Raw genomic sequence first — 21,194 nt, forward strand, 5'->3', positions numbered from 1 at the left:
ATATATATATATATATATATATATATACCCTTTACAAACCTCTCCCACACTGTTATCAACCCTTTCCCACACATTTATATGCACAGTAGAGTTGGAGAATTGAAATGTAAGATATACATATTACACAGAAATGAATTAAATACACGACCATGGAGAGGTCGGGAGTGGCGATACAGGTTCAGCCCCCGGAGCTCAATTTTAGTGGGAGCAGCTTATATTCAGGTGCGCTCAATAGTCCGAAAATTGCAGTAATGTGACTTTATGTATGCAGTGACAAAGTCACAAATAATAGAAAAAAAATGCATTGTTAATGGGACTGGACTTTATATAGTTTAAAATTTGAAATACGTTTGGAAAAAAAAAAAAACAAAAACAGACAAAAGAAAAAAAAATACGCAGTGATGACGACATGGCTTCCTGTGGCACAAGTGAAAGTATAAAAACCTCATCTTTGTCTCATTCACTTTGAAATCATCACCTGCAGCACCACAGCAGCCCGCAAGGTAACGTCACATTTCCACTCACTGACTTATGCTGATAATTGACTTAATTTTTTATCATTGTATTTTTTTTAAATCAAAAACTATACTATTATTAACAACATTATTTGTTAATATTAAAGATCTTTGTTTCCCTTTATTTCCTAATGGATATGTTTGATTTAGGATAAGGGTTCCCATATTCCAATTACATACATAAGCTAGACAACTAAAAAAAGTAAATACAAAAATAGAACACTGTATATTACTATTGTAGACACTGTTAAATAAGAAAATGCGAACAATGTGAGTCTTAGGTTAGACACGTTAGGTTTATGTATTACGTTGATTGTTTTGATTAATGTCATAAGGTTAAAGTACTAGTATTAGCCATGCAGTGTATCACAAAGATAAATGCTGACATTTGGAATCAACCTAATAATGCTATTGAACCTTAATTGTATTCGAACGTCACTGTTTGTCTGGTATTAATAACAACGCAAAATAATCTTACACTGTTGCTCATCTTCCCAAAGTCATGAAGTCTTGGTGGCTATGCTTTGTGTGCTGTTGCTACAGTGTCCTCACAACAAGTGGCTGCTTCAGAGGTAGGAGACACTCGTACACGTACACACACACACACACATATGTTCCATATTAAAACTTTTCTCAAGCAATTCTAGAACGCTATATATTATATATATCAGAAATGAGCAGAAAAAAAAAGAAAAAAGCTAACAGCAATACCGCTTTCTTAAGATGATAAACTGGATTATTGTGATGATTTAATAAGTCGCCAAAATTAAAAACTGGGACGAAGATGTGGGCCAAACTCAATATTTAGTGAAAAATTGCATGTTGTTTTTTTTCCCTTTTCTCCAGACATCTTAAGTTGAATGTTTGCATACGTAAACAAACATCAAAGCTGTTACAACGAAAGCTTAATATTATAAACACGTCAGAAATTTTTCAATTTGAAATAAGACACACATCAGTGGTATTTTTATATATCTTTAGTCTTTGGAGTTCATTTTAAGGTACCGTATTTTCTGAACTATAAGTCACTAACTATAAGTATAAGTCGCACCAGCTAGATAGAGTGCCCTCTAGCGGCTGTCAGTGTAAAAAAAAAAAAAAGTTTTTCAGTGGTACAGGAGTAGCAGATACTGGGACACAAGCCTAGAGTGCCCTCTAGCGGCTGTCTGTGTGAAAATAACAAACATATCAAATAGATAGAGCTAGATAGAGTGCCCTCTAGCGGCTATCAGTGTAAAAAACAAAAAAAGTTTTTCAGTGGTACAGGAGTCGCAGATACTGGGACACAAGCCTAGAGTGCCCTCTAGCGGCTGTCTGTGTGAAAATAACAAACATGTCAAATTATATATTTTAATATACAGTATATAAACCAAACCAAAGGATGAAAAAAATAACAGTCCAGTTATAGATGGCAAGTTAATAGCTTTTTAAAAATACTGCCATGTTTTTTTTTTTTCCTTAACACAGTTGATGGATACTCCTGCGTAACCGCATACCGGAAATCTATCACGTGCGTCGTAAACATCACCGTAAATCCCATGGGACAGACCAACACCACGTACACCCTGAGGTTGACTGACCGAAGGTAACTTCACCTGCGAAAAAGTTTTTTTTGGCCCAAAGTGAATGTTTTTTTTTTTTTTTCACAAATTAAAACTGATGAGAGAATTCTATTTTGTGGTTTTGCAGCGAGAATGTGACTTGTTATCTGGTGCCAAGGAATCACAGTTACACGAGTGATTGCCAGGTTAAGGACTTACGCTACAAGAACTACAACATAGAAGTGTGTAGTAAGTCTGGCTGCCAGCCTCTAACGAAGGGATTTATACCAAGACAAAACCGTAAGTGAAATTATATATTTGATATCGCACCTGAGTATAAGTCACAAAACTCAGCTAAAAGATGGGGAAAAGGCGCAACTTATAGCCCAGAAAATGGTGGTAATCAGTATCTCATGCATCATAATCATGCTTTCTTTGAGGAACATAATGCTACGAGACATTTACTTATGGTGTTTATTAGGGATGTATTGATCCAATACTCGGTAACGGAATTATGCCAAAGTCTGGAAGACACAAGTAATCGATCATCAGTGCTACGGACAGCGTTCGGAAATGAGAAAACGTGAGATTAATACAAGATATTTTCATACCAATATTCGTAAAGAATTACAACCTTTCATAATCGCCTTCATGTCATCGCGACGTTACTCTGAATCCCTCGCAACAACGAGCTTAGATTCTTAAATATGTTATGACTGTATTATTCTCTCGAAACACATCGAATTATTTTGCTATTACACAGCAACGTTCGCATGTTTTTTTCTTTGTAATATTTGGGTCACAAATGTAATATATACTGTCCTTGAGATCTACTGGTGGATCCAGATTTACTGATTGGGCACCGCTGGAATAGAGATAGCAGAAAGACCTATCAACCCATCAAATGGGTCAGATGGGAAAACCTTGCAATACCAGATGTAACCTCTGGACTTCTGATTAAATGAGCTCATTTTTACAAGTTATATAACAAAACAAAAAAAATGATAGGTTGATTCGACAAATGTAAGATTTGATGAATGCTTGTAGTTCAGCTGACAGCACCCCGCGGACTTGAGATCCACAGAATGCCAGAGGCCATCAACATCACATGGGAAAGTGGATACGAAAACCACCCATACCTCAGAAATAGCTTGGACTACGAGCTCCTAATTTCACGGAAATTGGACAGCAGTAAAAGAATGGTAAGATCAACAGTAACAGTCGCCCCAAAGACGCAATTTATTCCCACTGAGATTTCGGTTTGTTTTGTTTTTTTAAAGACCCTGCAAAAAACTTTTAAGTCAATTCTGAGAGAAAGACTTGAAGCACCAGCTACATATTGCTTTAAAGTGAGATCAAAAGCCTTTGTCAGAGATTACAGTGGGACCTGGAGTGAATGGAGTTCAAAGATTTGCGGGGATTTTGCAAAGGAAGGTAACGCATGGCTTATTATTTCTTCAGTAAAAAGTCCTGATACACTGACTGTAGCCATGCAAAAAAAAAATTGTTCTATATTGTTTATAAAATTTTCATGCGTAAAATATCATTAACTAAACTTTTTTTTTTAAGATCTTGAAAAGGTTTTTTTTTTTTTTTTTTTTGAATTTCCTTACATTTGATGTTCGAAGTTTTACCATGATGTGTTCGTGCAGAACAAGACAACATATTATTAACCTTGATTGTTTTCTTTGAATTTCCTTACATTTCCTTACATTTGAAGAACAAGACAACATATTATTAACCTTGACCACGTACCTGGGACCTGTGTTTGTGACTGTGGGATTTCTATTGGTTGCATTTCTCAGCCCTTCTGCCAGGTAATATTTCTGCACTTTGATGACAATAACAACTCCAGTAAGTCAATATAATGCAACGTAAACAATCACTATGTAAACATTACATCATTTGTCTGACAGAATGAAGATGAATATTTTTTCCATACCGTCACCGGCACCTTTTTTCAAACCACTGCTTCAGCACCATGAAGGGAATGTCAAGGTAGAGTAGTTTGGGTTTTTTTTTTTTTTTACATTTATAACTAGATTAATTCCCAAGTGGTTAACTAGGATTATGCTAGCCTCAATATACAAACACGTTTTGCCTTGATCATGTTGTTGACATTGAAATAAAATTCCGTTTAAAGTTATATCAGGGATTAGTAAGATCGAATAATATTTATTATTTCGGTGAAATTGTAAATGTAAATTTTTCAGTGGTACGTTGAGTAGCAGATACTGGGACACAAGCCTAGAGTGCCCTCTAGCGGCTGTCTGTGTAAAAAAAACAAACATATCAAATAGATAGAGCTAGATAGAGTGCCCTCTAGCGGCTATCAGTGTAAAAAACAAAAAAAGTTTTTCAGTGGTACAGGAGTAGCAGATACTGGGACACAAGCCTAGAGTGCCCTCTAGCGGCTGTCTGTGTGAAAATAACAAACATGTCAAATTATATATTTTAATATACAGTATATAAACCAAACCAAAGGATGAAAAAAATAACAGTCCAGTTATAGATGGCAAGTTAATAGCAACAAGTTTAATTTAAAAAAAAAATCTACTGTATTTCAAATTCACAGGAGTGGCTTTCCCCTTGGGGCAACTTTGCGTTAACACATGAGAGTGATGAAATTCTGACTATTGTGAGTATTGAACCGAAAGTCACGGAAATCAACTCAGAAGAGATCAAGGAATCCTGGGACTCTTCACTTACACCACTGACACTCACAAAGTGTCAAAACTCCTACGTGTGTGTCCCTAAGACGACTGAGCTTTCCTTAACCATTCCATCAAATCACACAGATCAAAATCCGATTGGTTGAAAAAAAAAATCATTGGGAAACCATCGAGATACGATTGGATGAAAAAGTCAAGCATATGCGACTGGAAGCAGCGCAACCAAGCGAATCATCGGTATCATTTCAATACATGTTGATGTAAATATATTGACGAAATTAGTCACTGGTTCTGACATTGTTTAGGCCAGCGGAGAAGGCTTTGCTGGCCTTGATAGTACCCCAGAGGTCAAAGGCCAGCTGGCAGGCTTATACTCGAAATATATCAGCTAAAGAAGGAGGAATTAAAGAAAAAAACATCAGAAACTTAGGTAATGGTCAGCAATTTAAATACTGACTGTTATCTCGTTTTGATTAGGTTCTTCATCAGAAAGAACGCACTGAGAACAAGGATAATGGTTAAACATGAATGTACTCCATGTTTAACAGTCATGCACTGGAGTCTTTGGCTTTTGCTTTCTCAGTTCAGATTTTTTTTTTTGTGCTCATCCAGGACAGGATTCTCAACTTTCATCACCTTGAGCTCTGGAGAGGCCATAAAAGGCTAGCCTCAAAAATATCTGATTCATTTACTGCTCACCCAACCATGAGCTCTGGAGAGGCCCATAAAAGGCTAGCCTCAAAAATATCTGTTGTTCAGATCATACAGTTTTAGATCATAGTAGTGTGAAAAAGCTGGACTTATGGTCAAGTCCATAAATATAACCACTGTAAAATACTGTATATACACTTCCTATTAAGCATTAATGTTCTCCAGCTTTTTGTCTTTCTGTAATGTCTGACAAATATGATAGAAATAACCATAGCTTTGGTAGACCACAAGCAAAAAAAAAAAAATTATACAATTATACAGATTTTGATTGACTCACCACCTTGTGTAAACCACTGTTGTATGAAAACTCAATAAACCAAATGTTTTTGTTAAAATTGGAACATATTATTTACTATATATAATCTATACGTTATCTACGTGATTTTCTCTCTATTTTGTGCCTTATTCTTCAAAATAGAGATGAATCCTAAGAATGTGAGTGGTAAGGATGGCAGTGAGAAAAAAAACAAAAAAACGCATGAGGACCATGGAAATAAAGGATGAAATTGTCAGATATGAGCGCGGTGCCCGCGTGAACGATGGCCTGTGCCAGTGAGGGTAGTCAGGAGAAAAAAGTTAAGTTAAGAAAAGTAAAGAATACAAATATAAAAAATAAAATAAAATAAAATAAATAAAATTAAATTAAATAAATAATAGAAAAAAGCAAATAAAATTAAATAAAATTAAATAAAATTAAATAAAATTAAATTAAATAAATAATAAAATAAAATAAAATAAAATAAAATAAAATAAAATAAAATAAAATAAAATAAAATAAAATCCATCTATCCATTTTCATCCGCTTATCCGTTACCAGGTCACGGGGGCAGCAGTCGCCACCCGAATCACATTGCACCATACCAACCCCCCTGAACCTTCCTGCGGATGGTGAGTCCACTGGAAGGTACCAACCGTCCTAACCGGGATTCGAACTTGCCCAGGAGGTGAACCCTGGGGCTCCACAACAACGACAGAAACACCACCCCTGGGCCAAAGCGCCACAATAAAATAAAATAATATTTTATTTTATTTTATATCACAGTATTCCTTATATACTATTTATTTTTGTGTGCTTGTCTCCATAGCAATTAAAAACATGTTTTTTCCATTGCTATTAGCACTAATAAGGGAGTTTTTTAGAAGGCCGGAATGGATTAAATTTTTTTTTTCCTGTTATTTCTTCTGGGAAAAAATGATTTTAAATAACAGCAGTCCTAGGCTCGTATCTCATGGTATTACTGTATTACTATTTTACTGATAATATTAGTGATAAACTTGTTTATGACTTTATGAGTTTGGCATTTACGCTAGCTAGCTGGAAAGTACTGTACGTACACTGTGGTGTTTTGTTCTCCTAAAATGGCCTCCCCTTTTCCTCACTTTTTTTACTATCCCATTTTGGGTATTAAAATAAACTCCACTTCACTTGAATTGGCTAGGCGGCACTGTGGCTGCCACAACCAACATCCACCGTTCAGCTATTACCGCAGAGGAAGTCAGTGACGGCTGTTGTCGTGTGTGGTGTGTGCCTGAAGCCCAAACGATAGCGTTATAAAGAGAAAATAATATTTATTTTTCGTTGGTTTTATTGACAGTTACACGGTTGAACACAGCGCAGTTGCCATTGTGTGCGAAACTTTCCCGAGCAGCAGGCGATAAAGAAGGGCTGTTTCCGTTGGTTGTTTAGCATAGTTAGCTCGTAGCTAGCTTCCTAACATCCACATAGGTCGCTGTACAAAGATGAATTTAATCAAAGACAGGGCGTCGCACGCACAGTTGCGCGACGATGAGATCGTGCTGGTGGAAAACGCCATCCGATTAGCCATAGATTCAATCATAAACGTGCTGTGTGGTGTGAACGGCGCAAGGACACACGAGTACCAGCGGGTGGTTGCGGAAAAGGACAAAGAGATCCAGCGGCTGGAAACTCGGCTGAAGAGAATAGAAGATGAACAGCGAGTGCTGCGCAGACACGGCTGCGCCTGCAGCTTGGATACCGGTTCTTCGCGGATTGCAGATGACCAACTGCACGGAGTGGAGATTGGCTTTGAACCGGTTGGAATGGACGCGCAGGCGACTGCAGCGCAGCCGGAGTGCGACATTATCCTTTCCTGTAAGCAGCTGTGGTGGTCCCCAAGTTATTACACTTTTGTTTTGAATGATTTGACATGACATTTTTTTTAAATGCACGATGGGGTTATGATCAAATAATTAATATACAACGCTTATATGCCACTCATCCCCTGTCAAAAACTCCTTTGTCCACCGGGCAATTAAACTGTTTACCTCTGGGTGGGAGGAGGCCGAACAAACCTGGTGGATAGGGGAGGACATGCAATAACCCAACAATAATTTCAGTGCAATAACCACAATCCTCATTTGCATTACAATAAACCACTGTATTTCTATTTTATGTTCTATTATAAGCATATGTTTATGTATATGTGTATATATATATAGTGCATATATGTGGATGTATGTACATGTGTATGTATATGTATATATATATGGGGTGTCGACCAGATTTATACAACCATGATTTCTAAGAGCTACTACACATATATAATATAATATTACATAGGACTGATATTAGTAATATATTTATACACAGTATATGTGATAAATATGCATATATATATACATATATATATATATATATGTATATATATATGCATATTTATAACATACTGTGTATAAATATATTACTAATATCAGTCCTATATAATATTATATTATATATGTGTAGTAGCTCTTAGTAATAATGGTTGTATAAATCTGGTCGACACCCCATATATATATACATATATATATTTAACTATGGTTAACAGTGGTATAATTAAAATATAATAAGAAATCATAATTGAAATCCCAATCAACCACACCATACACGGCGCATTACCTACTATCTCTCCTTTTTTTATCCATACAGGCAAAACACACACACTCTCCTTGCAAAACAACATCCAACACGGTGACCATTCAGAACAAAAATAGTGATAGTACAACTGCCTGACTCTGGACGTCACTGATATTGTAAAAACCCAAGTGAAGCAAACTAATTCGGGACTTGCCATCATTCCGGGTGGATTATCCAAAGAATTCATGGTTTTTAAAGTTAAATTGCGAGCTGCGTGGGAGCATTGGGCCACTATCTGCTAATGGGATGTTATACTTACATGTTTACATAATATATAAGCAAAGAAAAAAAATAGTAAATAGAGTATAATTAGAGTAAGTTTATTACAATGAGTATTTTTTTTTTATTACACTGTGACCCTTTAATTTAACGAATTAATGTTCATTGAGTTGATGCCAACGAATTTGTCAACTTTGAGGGTGTGAAAACATGTACTTACACAAACCGGAATGTTAAGATCTCATGTTTGGACTAATTAAAAGTGAAATCTGAAAGCTAGAATGGCAGTATATTATGAATTTTATTTGTTAGGCACTTTCACCCATGCAAATTATTATTTTTCTTCTTCACAGTAGGACTTTTTGGCAGGCCTCCCTCACAGATCTCTTCCCAAAGCCACGAATCAGCTCCTCCATCATCCCCCAGCAGAACATGTCTGGACCAGACCTGCACCACCAGCTGTTCAGAATCTTCAGGTGTGCTGTTGTCAGCCAAAGACCATACTCTATCTCCAAACAACCTTGTAGTCAAAGAAGAGCCACGTGACATAGACGCTGTACCAGTTAAGTCGGAACTGACCGACGATAGATTCAAGGAGCATCAGGAGAGTGCAGACGGACCATATCAGGAAGAGGAGAGCTTCACGGGCAACGGTAACACATTTGAATTGTTATTTGATAAGTTACATTACATTTAATGAACGACTCCTCTGCATATTGTGTATTAATAGAACTAGAAGTGGAACCTGGGTTTTCTTGTTCAATTCCTTCCTTAAGGCCATTAGTGAACCAAAACATTCGAAAAATTGAAACAAATAAAATACTGTCGTCGACCAACTGCTTTTTCCTTGATCCAAATCAGTAACAACTTTTTTCCCACTTTTTCTAAGAGCTCTGCTTGGTGATCACAGCCTTAGCTTCTTTTATTTGCGTCCTTGTTTTAATATTGATGACACAAATCGCCGACTCCTGCTTAAACCATACTGTAAAGCCAGATCTGAAATGTGAACGCCATTCTCGCGCTTTCATATAATCTCTTTCTTCACTCCTACTGTTGTTCTCACCAATTCTCCTTTCTGCCTTTCAACAGTAACTATCATTTTTGGTCCCTTGGTGACTTAGGGAATAAACAAAATAGAAGAGATAGCATAATACAAACGTTTACTCACTATTTTTTTTGGCCTGTTCGGCAACCGAGGTATGGTGCGACAACCATTTATTAATTTATTTAAAAAAATTTGTTCGAAAAGGGTATCTAAGAAAATCATTCGAAAAGCTAGTGGATTAGTGGATTCGATTTATTTTGAACTAAATTTATTTTTATTTTTAATTAACATATATTAAAACTGACAAGTGTTGATGCTGCTTGAATTTAGTTTTGTATCTATATTACACTTGTGAAAAGCCTCAACTGTTAAATGATTCATACTCATTTAAATGTGTTTTTGTGCCTAGAAATTGACCCTATTCTTTTCCTTTCAGAATACAATAATGAAACACATTTTAGGGAGTACCTGCAAGCCGACCCAGGCAGTCATCATATTGTAGATGGGGGAAACCACAGGTCAGTAAATGGGTGTTTCTCATGAAATCATTTATACACCATTGCAGTAATGATTTTGATTTTTTAGCTTTAGCAAGGGCCCGGCTGATCAAGCACAGGAAAACAATTATAGTCTCAAGCTATTTTTATATCAAGGACCCCTGGTGGTGTCCAGGGGTCCTTGATATGAAAAAGCTTGAGAGTCACTGGTCTATAGGTACTCAAAGATTTGTCCCTTGTTTTGAGATTCCAATTTCATGTTATGCTTCCTTTCAACTTCCAGATATCAAAAAAGAAAGCAAAATATCCAGATTACAAAAACTAAGGGAAAAAAACAACAACATAAAAAATAAAAAAGCAGGAAAACAAAAAGATACTACACAAAGAACCACTAAAAGCTATTTTGGATACCCCAGTGAGTGACAAGGATGAAGAGGCAAATGAAATTATTCAAAATGTTTCAGAAGACCAGCGTCAGCATTTTGATTTTCAAACCTCATTTCCAACTACATATATCCATATATATTTTTATATTTCCAAATATATATATATATTTCATTAATACTGTATTTCTTAAAGAAAAAGAGTTGTTACCGAAACATGCTTTGTCATTTATATAATGAATAGATAGTAGTTTGTTTTAAAATGCAGGTGCATAATACTATATGTACATCAAGTGCGTTAAAGTTTACCAAATAATTTTGAAAATATGTTACATTTCAATGAAAAAACTATGAGGGTGTAGATTGCAGAAGGTGTTGCGGTAATGAGAAGGGAAAAATAAAAAATTTTGAATTTAGAAACATTTATTATTGCAGTTTCATGTAATTATGCCAGACTATTAGTAATCCATTTTTAAAAATTGTTTGGCTTTCTGAATGGTTTTCAAAGCAGTGTTAAATGGTCAGTAAATATTAAATAAATAAAAAACAATCATAACCACACCAGACTTTGTAAATAATGTCTAAAAATGTCGTTGATTCAGTTTTAGAAATAGAGGGATGCTTTGCTAAAATTAACTGAATCACTGCCTTGTTTGCCTTTATTTCTAACCCCAGGAATAAAAAAAGGAGCATTCCGATGGCGGAGCTGCCAGAAGAAGCTCAAAGACTCAAGCGGGCAGCATGGAGAGCGGCATCCAGACGATATTATGCCCGTAAAATAGCCCGACAACAGGCCAACCCGGCTCAACCACATTGTTTTTCTCACATTGCAGTCTCCAAGTATTCACACACTCATCTATCTGAAGAGTCTCAAATGATGCAGAGGGAGGCGTGGAGAGCGGCGTCAAAAAGGTACTATGCAAAGAAAGTCGCTCGTCATCAGGCAAACTCAATGCAGTACGGCCACCTTCTACAGAATATGGAGTCACTTCGGGGTAAACGGCAAGCTGAGCAGGCGGGGTCACATGGCAACACTGATGGAATATTGTGCAGCTGATCGACACTAATAGGGCATTAAATTTGGTGTGTTTTTTTGTTGTTTTTTTTTTTTTTTAAGAAAAGTGGAATACTTTGTCATTGTCATAGTTCTGCGCAATCCTTTGTCATCCTTCTGTTAATGTTGTTGTTGATGATATAGATGCTGTCCATCACGATAACCTTCTCGCAACATTTGACAAATCATATTTTAGCCAGTACACAAAACCCAACTTTGTGAGACTACTCTTGTATAATGATATCTTGCAAATATGTCACCAATAAAAAATATATATTTATTTGACAATTAAGTTTGATACTTATCACAATAACAAAACCAACATTATGGAAGTAAAATGATTATTATGAAAACAGTTATTCCACTGGACGTTTCCTCTTATGCTGCCTTATGTCTTGAATGTTGAAGTCTTATGACTTCCTGCTTTTCCAGATGCTAAAGCAGTCACCAATGACAGAGACATTGCCTCTGGGCCAAAGCACCAGGTGACTTATGTCAAACTAATAAAAAAAACCGGAAAAGACAAGGTAGCAAAAGCACATCCTCTGACGCATCCTCTGCATAACAATCCACAATAAAATATGGATTCTATAGGAGAACAACAGTTCCACCAGCATTTACTGTGTATGTTGCAGCAGTGCACTTTGATGTGAGAAAGTTAATTTTCATTTGAACAACACTTTTTCATTTTTTGTTGTCATTAATATATATATATACATATGTATGTATATATATATATATATATAGACACATGTAATTGAATATTTTGTATATGTTATTTTGAAAGTACAATACATTGCTGATTTTTTTTTTATTTTACTGCTGTGTACTTTTTTTAAACAATATTTCTAGTATATACTATCATCAGTTCTTTTTGGAGAACACTCAACTGGAAGTTAAAAGTCACTTTTATACTTCGTTATGTGCAATAAATGAATATATCTTTCTTAAGTTAATGACTAATCATGTAAAATCTTTTTTTTTCCCCCATAATTTAAAAGCCATATGTCACCTAAACCAAAGTACATAAGAAATGTCTTACAATTAGTGCAACTGCTGCCTTTACTCCAAAGTAAAATGTATTTTTTTAAATTTTTTTTTAAATTTTCCCACAACAAACCACAAAGCAATTGGACCTGTGCATTTTTTTTATTTTTTTGTTAGTTTAGTTTATTGAATTTGTAAATGGTAAAAATAATTTGGGTATTGCTCTCATAAAAAGAAACAAATTAGCTTAGATGTTATCAAAGCGTGAGCACTACGATAGGGGCATGGACTGATTAAAAATTATAAAAACAAAGAAACATGTGCACACGGAATAAGAATTCGGGAAAAACTAAAGACAAGATAAAAACAAAGCGTTAGTCATGACCAATTTCCGTGAACAAACTTTTTTTTTCTTTGCCACACGATATCCATTATATTGTTTGGATGGCGGAAACCGGAAACGGAAGTATTTAGCGTATCCTTTCAGAGCATCCCATTGAACTTGTATGACAAGAAATGGCTCATTTGTTACACGACTTCCTCTCGTTTACTTACGAGAAAACGACGCTGTTGAGCTTTCGCCTCCGTAAGCCGTTTGCAGGAACAATGATTACGTATAACTTGTTTGTTCCCAACAAACATCAGCACCGCTAAACAGCTTAATAATGACCAACAAAATAATGCCACAAACATCAACAAAAAGTAAAGCACATAATATGAGCGCACAAACTTAAATCCCGGTCGTACAACAAACAGCTTTATGCTCAATACTGACCGTATAAGTACGGTATAATGGTAAAAACACACATGAGATGCAAAGCGCATATTATAATTATGCATGTGAATTTAATTTTACCCAGCAGGTATCCGAGTTATTCTGCATTCACTAATATAATAAGCAATGCCCTCTTTTCTGGCTTTTCATGCCCGTGAAAACCTGTAGGAAACCTCTGGGTAGTTTTGTAGAGTACACTCTGTACTCTACAATACTACAAACCTACCCATAATGCACCTCGGACACAGCGACATGCTAAACCGCTTAAATTTAAACCAGCGTACACAAACAACAACAACGCAGTATATCACTAAAAAAAATCCATTTATGTCAACACCATAGTGGGCAGTGAGGTCCCCACTGTTGCAGCTTCAACAATCAACTCGTAGCAGAATATAACCACACACATACTCACCATCGCGCCGTTGCACTTCTCTGTACGGCAGCTTAATGTTTCCGGGTGGAAACGCGCACCATGGTTGAGCTCAGCTTTTACGTTCTATTTTTAGACAGCGAAAACTTCCGCTTGGTCTAGGGGCAGGGGTGTCAAACTAATTTCCACCAGGGGGCCACATCAGCAACACGGTTCCCTTTGAAGGGCCAGTTGTAAATGGAAGACTGTATAAATCAGGGGTCCCCAACCCCTGGTCCGCGGACCAGTACCAGAAAAAAATGTACTTCATTTTTATTAATTTACTTAATTCAAAGAAAATCCAGTCGTATCCATTTACTTTCTTTCTTTATTTATTTAAGATATTCAGGCAATAGTTTAAAATAATATTCATATATTATTCCATCTTGCTAAAGGTCTGTAGTAATGGGTGGTACTGGCTGACCAGTCCTTGGAACATAAACCTCTGGTATAGATGTAACTACTCCATAACAGACTAATCCATGTTTCTGCAATTGATTATTAATTTGATTGATTATTGAAAACTAGGTTAAGAAACTCTGCTGCATGGACTTTACTAAATGCTTTTTAACACATTTGGGCCCTGGGCCTTGAGTTTGACACGTGTTTATCTGTTTATATATTGTTACCCTTGCAAACATTTAGTGGGTCCTGTCATAATTACAGATGTGTGTACAAATACATACAAGTGCACATATGTGTGGTTATGGGTAGTGTTTTTGTTATGGAGAATCAATGCAACACCTCAAACTTTGTCATAATGAACTCAACTCTCTATCCAATCACGGGATAAATTTTTTGATGCTTGTGATGGTTATTTGTTATTTGTTTGGGTTTTTTCTTCAGTCATTTGTTTGTTTTTTGAGCATCTTTGTGCACTGGGAATAAACCTACACTGTTGTTCTCCAAAAGAAAACGTTTTTTTTCCTGTGTAATTTGGGTGGATGGCTAAGTGAGGTCAGGACAGTGATTGGCCTCACAAACCACGTTTTGCTTATTTCAATTTTTTTAAAAATGTCATAACAATTTGGTGCAAGGAGCAGGATCCAGGGTTGACCCTTCTTAAGTCTTCGGGAAGTTGGTGATCATCCATGACGAAATTCTGGAGGACCTGGAGGACGCTGACGGTTCCAGCCACCAGGAGGAGAAAAGAAAGAAATGCAAATACTAGGGATGTCCGATATGAACTTTTTGACGATATCCGATATGCTGATATTGTCCAAACACTCATTTTTGATTCTGATATCAACCGATACCAATATATATGCAGCTGTTCGCCCCCAAAACTGACGTAATCGTCTACGGACCCTATACGTGCGATTTCAGCAAATATCTTATTATGTAATCTTATCAATATTACATAATTATGCTAATATCTGGCCAATATTATTGGATATCCCTAGCGGATACATAACTTTAATATGAGCCACGAAGTCAACATGTGTTTACGATAATATTTATGCTTTATGTTTTTCCTGGTATTGTGTAATTGTTAAAATTGTAATTGATTTACTGTACTATGTCTCTTGTATTTGCCCTCTGTATGTCCATGTTAAAAATGCTTTGGTCTAAATGTTTATGTCTCATAATAGTATGCGATAGTAGCATAAAAAGTTCATTCCGACACGTTATTGTGTAAATAGTGTCGTTAAAGTTGTCACTTTAATAGATCATTTTCCCCCCCTTTGTTGTATTATTTGCTTGTAGAGGAGTAACATTTTGATTCTTTTTGACACTTTTATTTGTACAAAATCTTTCTTTTATAGTGCACATATTGTAAGTTTGCAGAAAACACCACTAACTTCATCCCTGAGAGTTACGCAAAATTTAGCTTCAAAGTACAACCTTCAAAGTTTTTAGTTCTTGACAGACGTGAACTGTCTGCCTGTGGGCTGATGGGGGGTTAATTTGTTCTGGAAGATTTCCTGGGTTCCTTAGAAGAAACGGCAGTAGTTTCCCTCAGGGAGGCATCCGATGAACTTCTGGAGTGGACTACAGCAAACAGTTGCGAGAAAAGGACGCAAGTTGGTTTGGATGGGTCTTCCTCCCGAGCATCCTCATAAAGAAGACATTGTTGTGCCTTCTTGATTAGGTGTCTGTTGTTTGTGTGCCTTGCGGAGTCATCTTTGAGGTGCAACCCCCGGGAATGGAACGTCAGACACCCTCTCCGCACATTCCTCACAGAAGAGGATGAGTCTCTGTCCATTTTTCCTCTTACGTAAAGTGGATGATCAGCTTTAGGACCATCATCTGTTTCATCACTGTTAGAAATAAGGCTATGACATCATCTGTGGATTACCCCTGTATGCAAACAGGTGCTTCTCTAGAGTGAACTAGAGGTTAGTGTTGATGTGGACCAGACCTCTGCCTTTTTTCTACCTTTTACTAATGCCTATTACCCCAGTTTGTGGCAGCTCTAATAAATCTGTGCATAGAATAAAATTAGAATAACATAGTTATTTTTTTAAGAGTTTTTTTTTTTTTTTTTAGCTCGGGAGCTACTATTCAAATGACCAGGCTAAAATGATCTACCTTGAAAATGTAATATATGTTTAATTGTAAAAAACAAATGAATGTATTTGATATATACATTAGGGTTTTAATTCTTACATTATATACTACTCCCTACGGGATTTTATTTATATTATATTTATATTACATATATATATATATATATTTTTAGCTTTTAATCTACCAGCTCTTTTTTTCGGTCTAGTGGTGGATCGCGATCTGGATATCGTGCACCCTTGGACAGTAATATATTTTCTTAGCTCGGGGTTGATTGTCTGTCCCCGTTTGGCCGTCTTTGGGCCTTCATTATTATTCAGGTATTCAACCGTCAGCAGAGACCTCTTTGTGCCCCTCCAGCTAAAGATAGAAAGCCACAGAAACGTCTCGCAACAGAGGCTGTTTGTTTCTGTTATGTGCGCAGCCCAATTATTACGCATATCCACCGCAGCCTGACGCCCAGCAAATGTTGCCCAAGTATGGATGGTTGTCACTATACTATCATTTAGAAAACAGTGGCTGTTGACCTGGTGACTCCTGCAAGGAAATACGATCCGCTGCGGCGGCAGCTGCTACTACAACTGCCGAAGAGAGCGCAATTGGTGGCAGCGAGAACCCAAGACAGGCACGCGATCTGCTGAGCCCCCCCCCAGCAGAGCCATGAGCAGCACGAGGAGAAGGCATGTAATATTTTAAAGACAATACATCATTTTAAATCATTTGAACATCGAAAAGGTCGCTCGGGGCAGAGGGGGTCAACGCCTCACCTCCTCCTCCTCCTTCACCTCATTTGAGATCCGGAATAGCTGAAGTGTCTGGGGTCTGCAACCTGCTCCACGATCAGGTCAGGACACGCCCGGATAATTTCGTCCATTATATTCCAGTCTATATGTGGTAAACGCGGTGGAGGAAACTACGCACGGGAAAGAACAATGAAGAGGAGCAGGGATCGTCTGCCGGATTGTTGATATTCGGGCTTTATTTCAGGGGGGGGAAAAACAACAACAAAGTCTCTCATCTCACTGGACATCCGGGACCTAAAGGATGTTCTTTAATATTTACACGACACTCGTTTTGTGCCTCGGGGAACGAACCTAACCGGATTAACGACCAGCTCATCCTTAGCCTCATTGGCTTTCTATTCTTTGTTCACTCAACACTGCATTTACTAAATTGATGATAATATTATTAAATAATAATAATAATAAAAAAAAGTTAAAATGTTAAATGTAGCATTTCATTTGCCAGAATATCAACTTTATTGTCTGTAAAAACCATTGCGCCATTTGGAATAGGTTTTCCAATATATACACTCGAAAAAGAACGATTTTTTTATTATTTATTTTTATAATTCTTTATTTTTGCTGACAAAAATATAAGTTATAATTCTTTATTTTTGCTGACAAAAAATGGTAAAACAAATGTAAGTACATTTCCCACTCAATACATCCTGGTTTGCTTTCAACAACGACGTATTTGGAGAGAGTCGAGCTACAGGTTCATCAATTTGGGACAGGCTCCATTTTTGAAAGTAATTACGTTCTTTCCTTTTAAACTCAATATCGTAAAAAGCAAATTCCGGGTGTTGTTTTAATTGAAAGACACAGGAAAGAGTCTTAAATTTAAAGAAAAAAACTACAAATTGACCACTTGGTTAGCGGGAAATAGTCTTAAATTTAAAGAAGAAAGAAAACTACAAATTGACCACTTGGTTAGCTTGGTTAGCTTGCAGTTGGCAGCATCAAGATGATAAGCTCTTACCTGCGCACTTGACGGACTTTTCTTCTTTCCGTTCAGCAGTAAAGACTACAAATGGACCAAATTAAGTTCAAAATATAGGGGGTGAACTCTAATATACAAGAGGAGAGAATTTTACTGTTAAAAGAAATTGTTGTGCCATTTTCAAATGGCATTTTGGATAGAAGATGTCTTGGGAGCTAAAATGGTGAATTTGGGGCTTTTAAGGCCTTTTTAAAACAATTTAAAAATATAAAATCCTATGTGGTCACCCCTACACGTTTAACAAACATGGAAGTGTCCTTTTTGCAGGGATTGCTGGGAAGAAGAAGGAGTTTTGCGAGGTTGGGACATTGTTGAGGGAGGTGTTGAACTGAATTTTCAAGAAAAGGTAAGACATCCTGCGTTCTACTGGGTCCAATGGGGCCATTTGTTGTTCAGAAATCAACGTGGAACAATAAACTTCACATTTGAACAGAGAAAGTCGAGTTTTCATACATGTTTAGATGGTATTTTAGTGTGATACTACTGGGAGGGCCAAGGCATTAGGGCATTAGCAAGGAGGCGAGGCGCAGCTAGAGGGAGCCATAGCTAAGCTGGAACGGAGCTGACTTGGCTGTAGTTTTCCGTTTTTAGAGGATATTGACGTATTGTTTTACCTTCAAACACGGGGAGATGTCCGGATAAACGTGTTTATGAGTTTTTGCAGCATGAAGGGGATACTTCCTCCACACTGTCACACTCTACCTGTATCTGTAAAAATGAGAAAAACAGTACATGGTGCTCAGTGGGGGAGGCAGAAATGATTTAGAATATTGAAAGACATGTAAGTAATGCGTTTTAGCAACAATTTAAGCTCGTCTGTGTAAACGAGTGAAAGGCAAATAGACACTGGCTGTGAGCACAGACAACATTCAAGATGGCCCCTGCGCAGCATGCAAATAGGTGAAAGTAACTTAACACTTCCTCATTGCAAACACGTTGTACACCCACGCTGTTGTGTGTACAGTCTACATACATGCACAAAATCAATCATCATATACAATATTACTATGGCGTAGACATAGACGTGCATCAATTAATATACAAGATGTGATTGGTTGACATTATTGTTCACATAATAAATAGTTGTAGATTGAACACCATAAATTAATGGTTGGGGTAAAACATTGATCTAAACATTAATAATATTGTGTTGTGTGATGAGGAAAAGGTAGCAGGGTTTTTTTTTTTTAAAGTGACAATATCATTACTTTAATTTATTTTCATTTTCATAGGTTATCCACGCTGCGCAGACACAGCTAGTATGCATTTTGAATGATGCCATCTACAGGAGCTTGCTTAGTTGTAATTTGAGATTTGTTTATAAAGGAGAAGAAACCACTTACATAATATACAAATGTAATTGATGCCAAATGAGGAAAATACAACTAATTGTGGATGAGCAGATTGGGTTAAAATTGAAATCTAATCTAAGTCTAAACTAAGCAGCTTTGCATCAAATGAAGTAAACAGAGGTCGTCTAAGCATAATCATATAATTTATATCCGGAGTGTAAAGGGTTAAAAATCCTGACGCACCGTTGTTTCTCTCGGTCCACAGTGGTGGTGCTGAAATGTGTTGTCGGATGGGATGGGTGGTTCCTTTTACTCTCGTCATACTTCTGCCCCCCTCTAGTGGACGTTCAGGTCACTAACAAGAGCCTGAAAGAAAAACAAAAACATTCCGAGCTTATTGCGGAAAGTTTAAGGGAATATCCATTTCTCCAGTTTTCAAAAAAAAAAAACTGCCGAGTTTAAGGAAATATACATTTCTCCAGTTTTCAAAAAAAAAAAAAGAAAAAGAAAATCAATCGTTCTCAAAATAATTAAAATACATATATAATTTTTATTTGACTTCGGATCGCTCCGTTTGTTTACATACAGCGAACGGACTCCGCCATTTTTAATCTGAATGGCCTGGTAAAAACGAGATTCCATTATTCCTGTTGATAAACTACTGTCAAGTAATGAAAGATATAGGAAGATTTACAAATCCTTGTTTTTGTAAACCATTACTTTAAATTAAAAAAAAAATCAACATGTTACATGTTAAAATTTATACCGAAATCCCCCCCCATTAATGTATTGCAAGCACCTTTCTCTTTAATAGATTTGACAGACTCATGATTTCTACCATGTAAAGTTGTGGATACACCTAAAGGTTATTTCACTGTCCCACCCATAAGCTGCCGTCACAGATTTTTTTTTTAAAAAAAATCCTGCTCGTTGAGTCCATATAAAAACAGAAGAGCTGTGTGGTGCTGAAAGTCCTCAGTGCTGATTGCAGCCATGCTCAGAGGAGAGAGAGGCTCTTAACTCTTTCACTGCTGTAATACGTTGCAAATATGACAGATCGGTTTAAAATCTGTTTTTCTTGTTCAGCCATTGCAGTTATTACCGAATAACAATTTATTAAACTGATAAAACCTTATGTTAGTTACTTGATTTCCCTCCATTTGCTTAAGAGTAGTTGACTGTGGTCATTGTAAGTGTGTGGTGCCTACTAATTCTAATGTAATGACTTCCACGAAGTTGAGCTCCCAATACATTTGCAGTATGTACGGTAGTTAAAATGCAGCAAATAAATTAGAGATAACATTTGCAGTATGTAGTTAAAATGCAGCAAATAAATTAGAAATATGAAGTACAGTGGAACTTCGACATACGAGTATTTCGAGATACGAGCAAGCCGCAAGCCACTGATTAGCTTCAAGATACGAGTAAAGACTCGAGATATGGAACTTCGACATACGAGTATTTCGAGATACGAGCAAGCCACTGAGTACATTTTAGCTTCAAGATACGAGTAAAGACTCGAGATACGAGCGCGCTTACGGACGCCGACAGTAGCTGGCCGAGAACTCGGAGCAGCCCACACCGCCTCACTCGCTCACTTCACGTGTTCGTCAACGTCGGTTTAAAAATTAATTCTAAGTTTATGTAAGTTGCGTAGTGTATGTGTAAGGTGCACGTGCTGTTATTAGCCGCTACATCTGTCTCGAAGATGAGACTTTTTCTGTCTTTTCTTATGGGAAAACACGATTCGAGATACGAGTGTCTCGAGTTACGAGCTTGGTCCTGTAACGGATTATGCTCGTATCTTGAGGTTCCACTGTAATAACGTATAAAACCAAGAGCAAATCGGGTAAAAGTCAGCTGGTAGAAAAATGTAGAGAATGC

At 36.8% G+C, this 21,194-nt stretch overlaps 3 protein-coding genes and 2 long non-coding RNA genes across 8 annotated transcripts in view; 3 read left to right on the plus strand and 2 right to left on the minus strand.

The window, feature by feature from the left end:
- The first annotated feature begins 50 nt into the window (after positions 1-50).
- LOC112487991 (interleukin-2 receptor subunit beta-like) lies at positions 51-5,386 on the plus strand. 2 transcript variants are annotated; one of them, XM_025061926.1, is made up of 7 exons: positions 51-1,087; positions 1,983-2,100; positions 2,205-3,258; positions 3,337-3,490; positions 3,777-3,873; positions 3,973-4,054; positions 4,632-5,386. In XM_025061926.1, the coding sequence occupies exons 3-7, from the start codon at positions 3,094-3,096 to the stop codon at positions 4,872-4,874; spliced, it is 741 nt and encodes a 246-aa protein (XP_024917694.1). In that variant the 5' UTR covers positions 51-1,087; positions 1,983-2,100; positions 2,205-3,093; the 3' UTR covers positions 4,875-5,386. The 2 variants fall into 2 exon arrangements, with proteins under 2 accessions (XP_024917694.1, XP_024917693.1); XM_025061925.1 differs by lacking the exon at positions 51-1,087 and having other exon boundaries at positions 1,809-2,100; positions 2,205-3,490.
- On the minus strand, positions 3,321-4,248 carry LOC112487992 (uncharacterized). Its single transcript, XR_003051649.1, has 2 exons — positions 3,799-4,248; positions 3,321-3,730 (listed from the first exon to the last, which is right to left on the minus strand). It is a non-coding gene; the product is annotated as an uncharacterized LOC112487992 (long non-coding RNA).
- A 1,210-nt stretch (positions 5,387-6,596) lies between the features above and the next one.
- LOC103388819 (uncharacterized) lies at positions 6,597-11,839 on the plus strand. Its single transcript, XM_008324007.3, has 4 exons — positions 6,597-7,552; positions 8,929-9,228; positions 10,057-10,138; positions 11,176-11,839. The coding sequence occupies exons 1-4, from the start codon at positions 7,180-7,182 to the stop codon at positions 11,555-11,557; spliced, it is 1,137 nt and encodes a 378-aa protein (XP_008322229.1). The 5' UTR covers positions 6,597-7,179; the 3' UTR covers positions 11,558-11,839.
- Positions 11,840-16,983: 5,144 nt separating this feature from the next.
- The window catches only part of LOC103388820 (uncharacterized), a 5,678-nt gene continuing 1,467 nt past the window's right edge, over positions 16,984-21,194 (plus strand). The window contains exons 1-2 of the mRNA XM_008324008.3: positions 16,984-17,080; positions 18,286-18,364. The gene's annotated coding sequence lies outside the window, so the exon portion shown is untranslated. The remainder of the gene's footprint in view (positions 17,081-18,285; positions 18,365-21,194) is intronic.
- LOC107989435 (uncharacterized) overlaps positions 18,372-21,194 on the minus strand; it is a 7,053-nt gene continuing 4,230 nt past the window's right edge. For all 3 annotated transcript variants that reach the window (XR_001761000.2, XR_001761001.2, XR_001760999.2), the window contains 2 exons: positions 19,554-19,676; positions 18,372-18,726 (listed from right to left, as the gene is read on the minus strand). This is a non-coding gene — a long non-coding RNA (uncharacterized LOC107989435). The remainder of the gene's footprint in view (positions 18,727-19,553; positions 19,677-21,194) is intronic.

Source organism: Cynoglossus semilaevis, chromosome 13, assembly GCF_000523025.1.
Source record: "Cynoglossus semilaevis isolate Cse_v1.0 chromosome 13, Cse_v1.0, whole genome shotgun sequence".
In the NCBI taxonomy this organism is placed as follows: Eukaryota; Metazoa; Chordata; class Actinopteri; order Pleuronectiformes; family Cynoglossidae; genus Cynoglossus; species Cynoglossus semilaevis.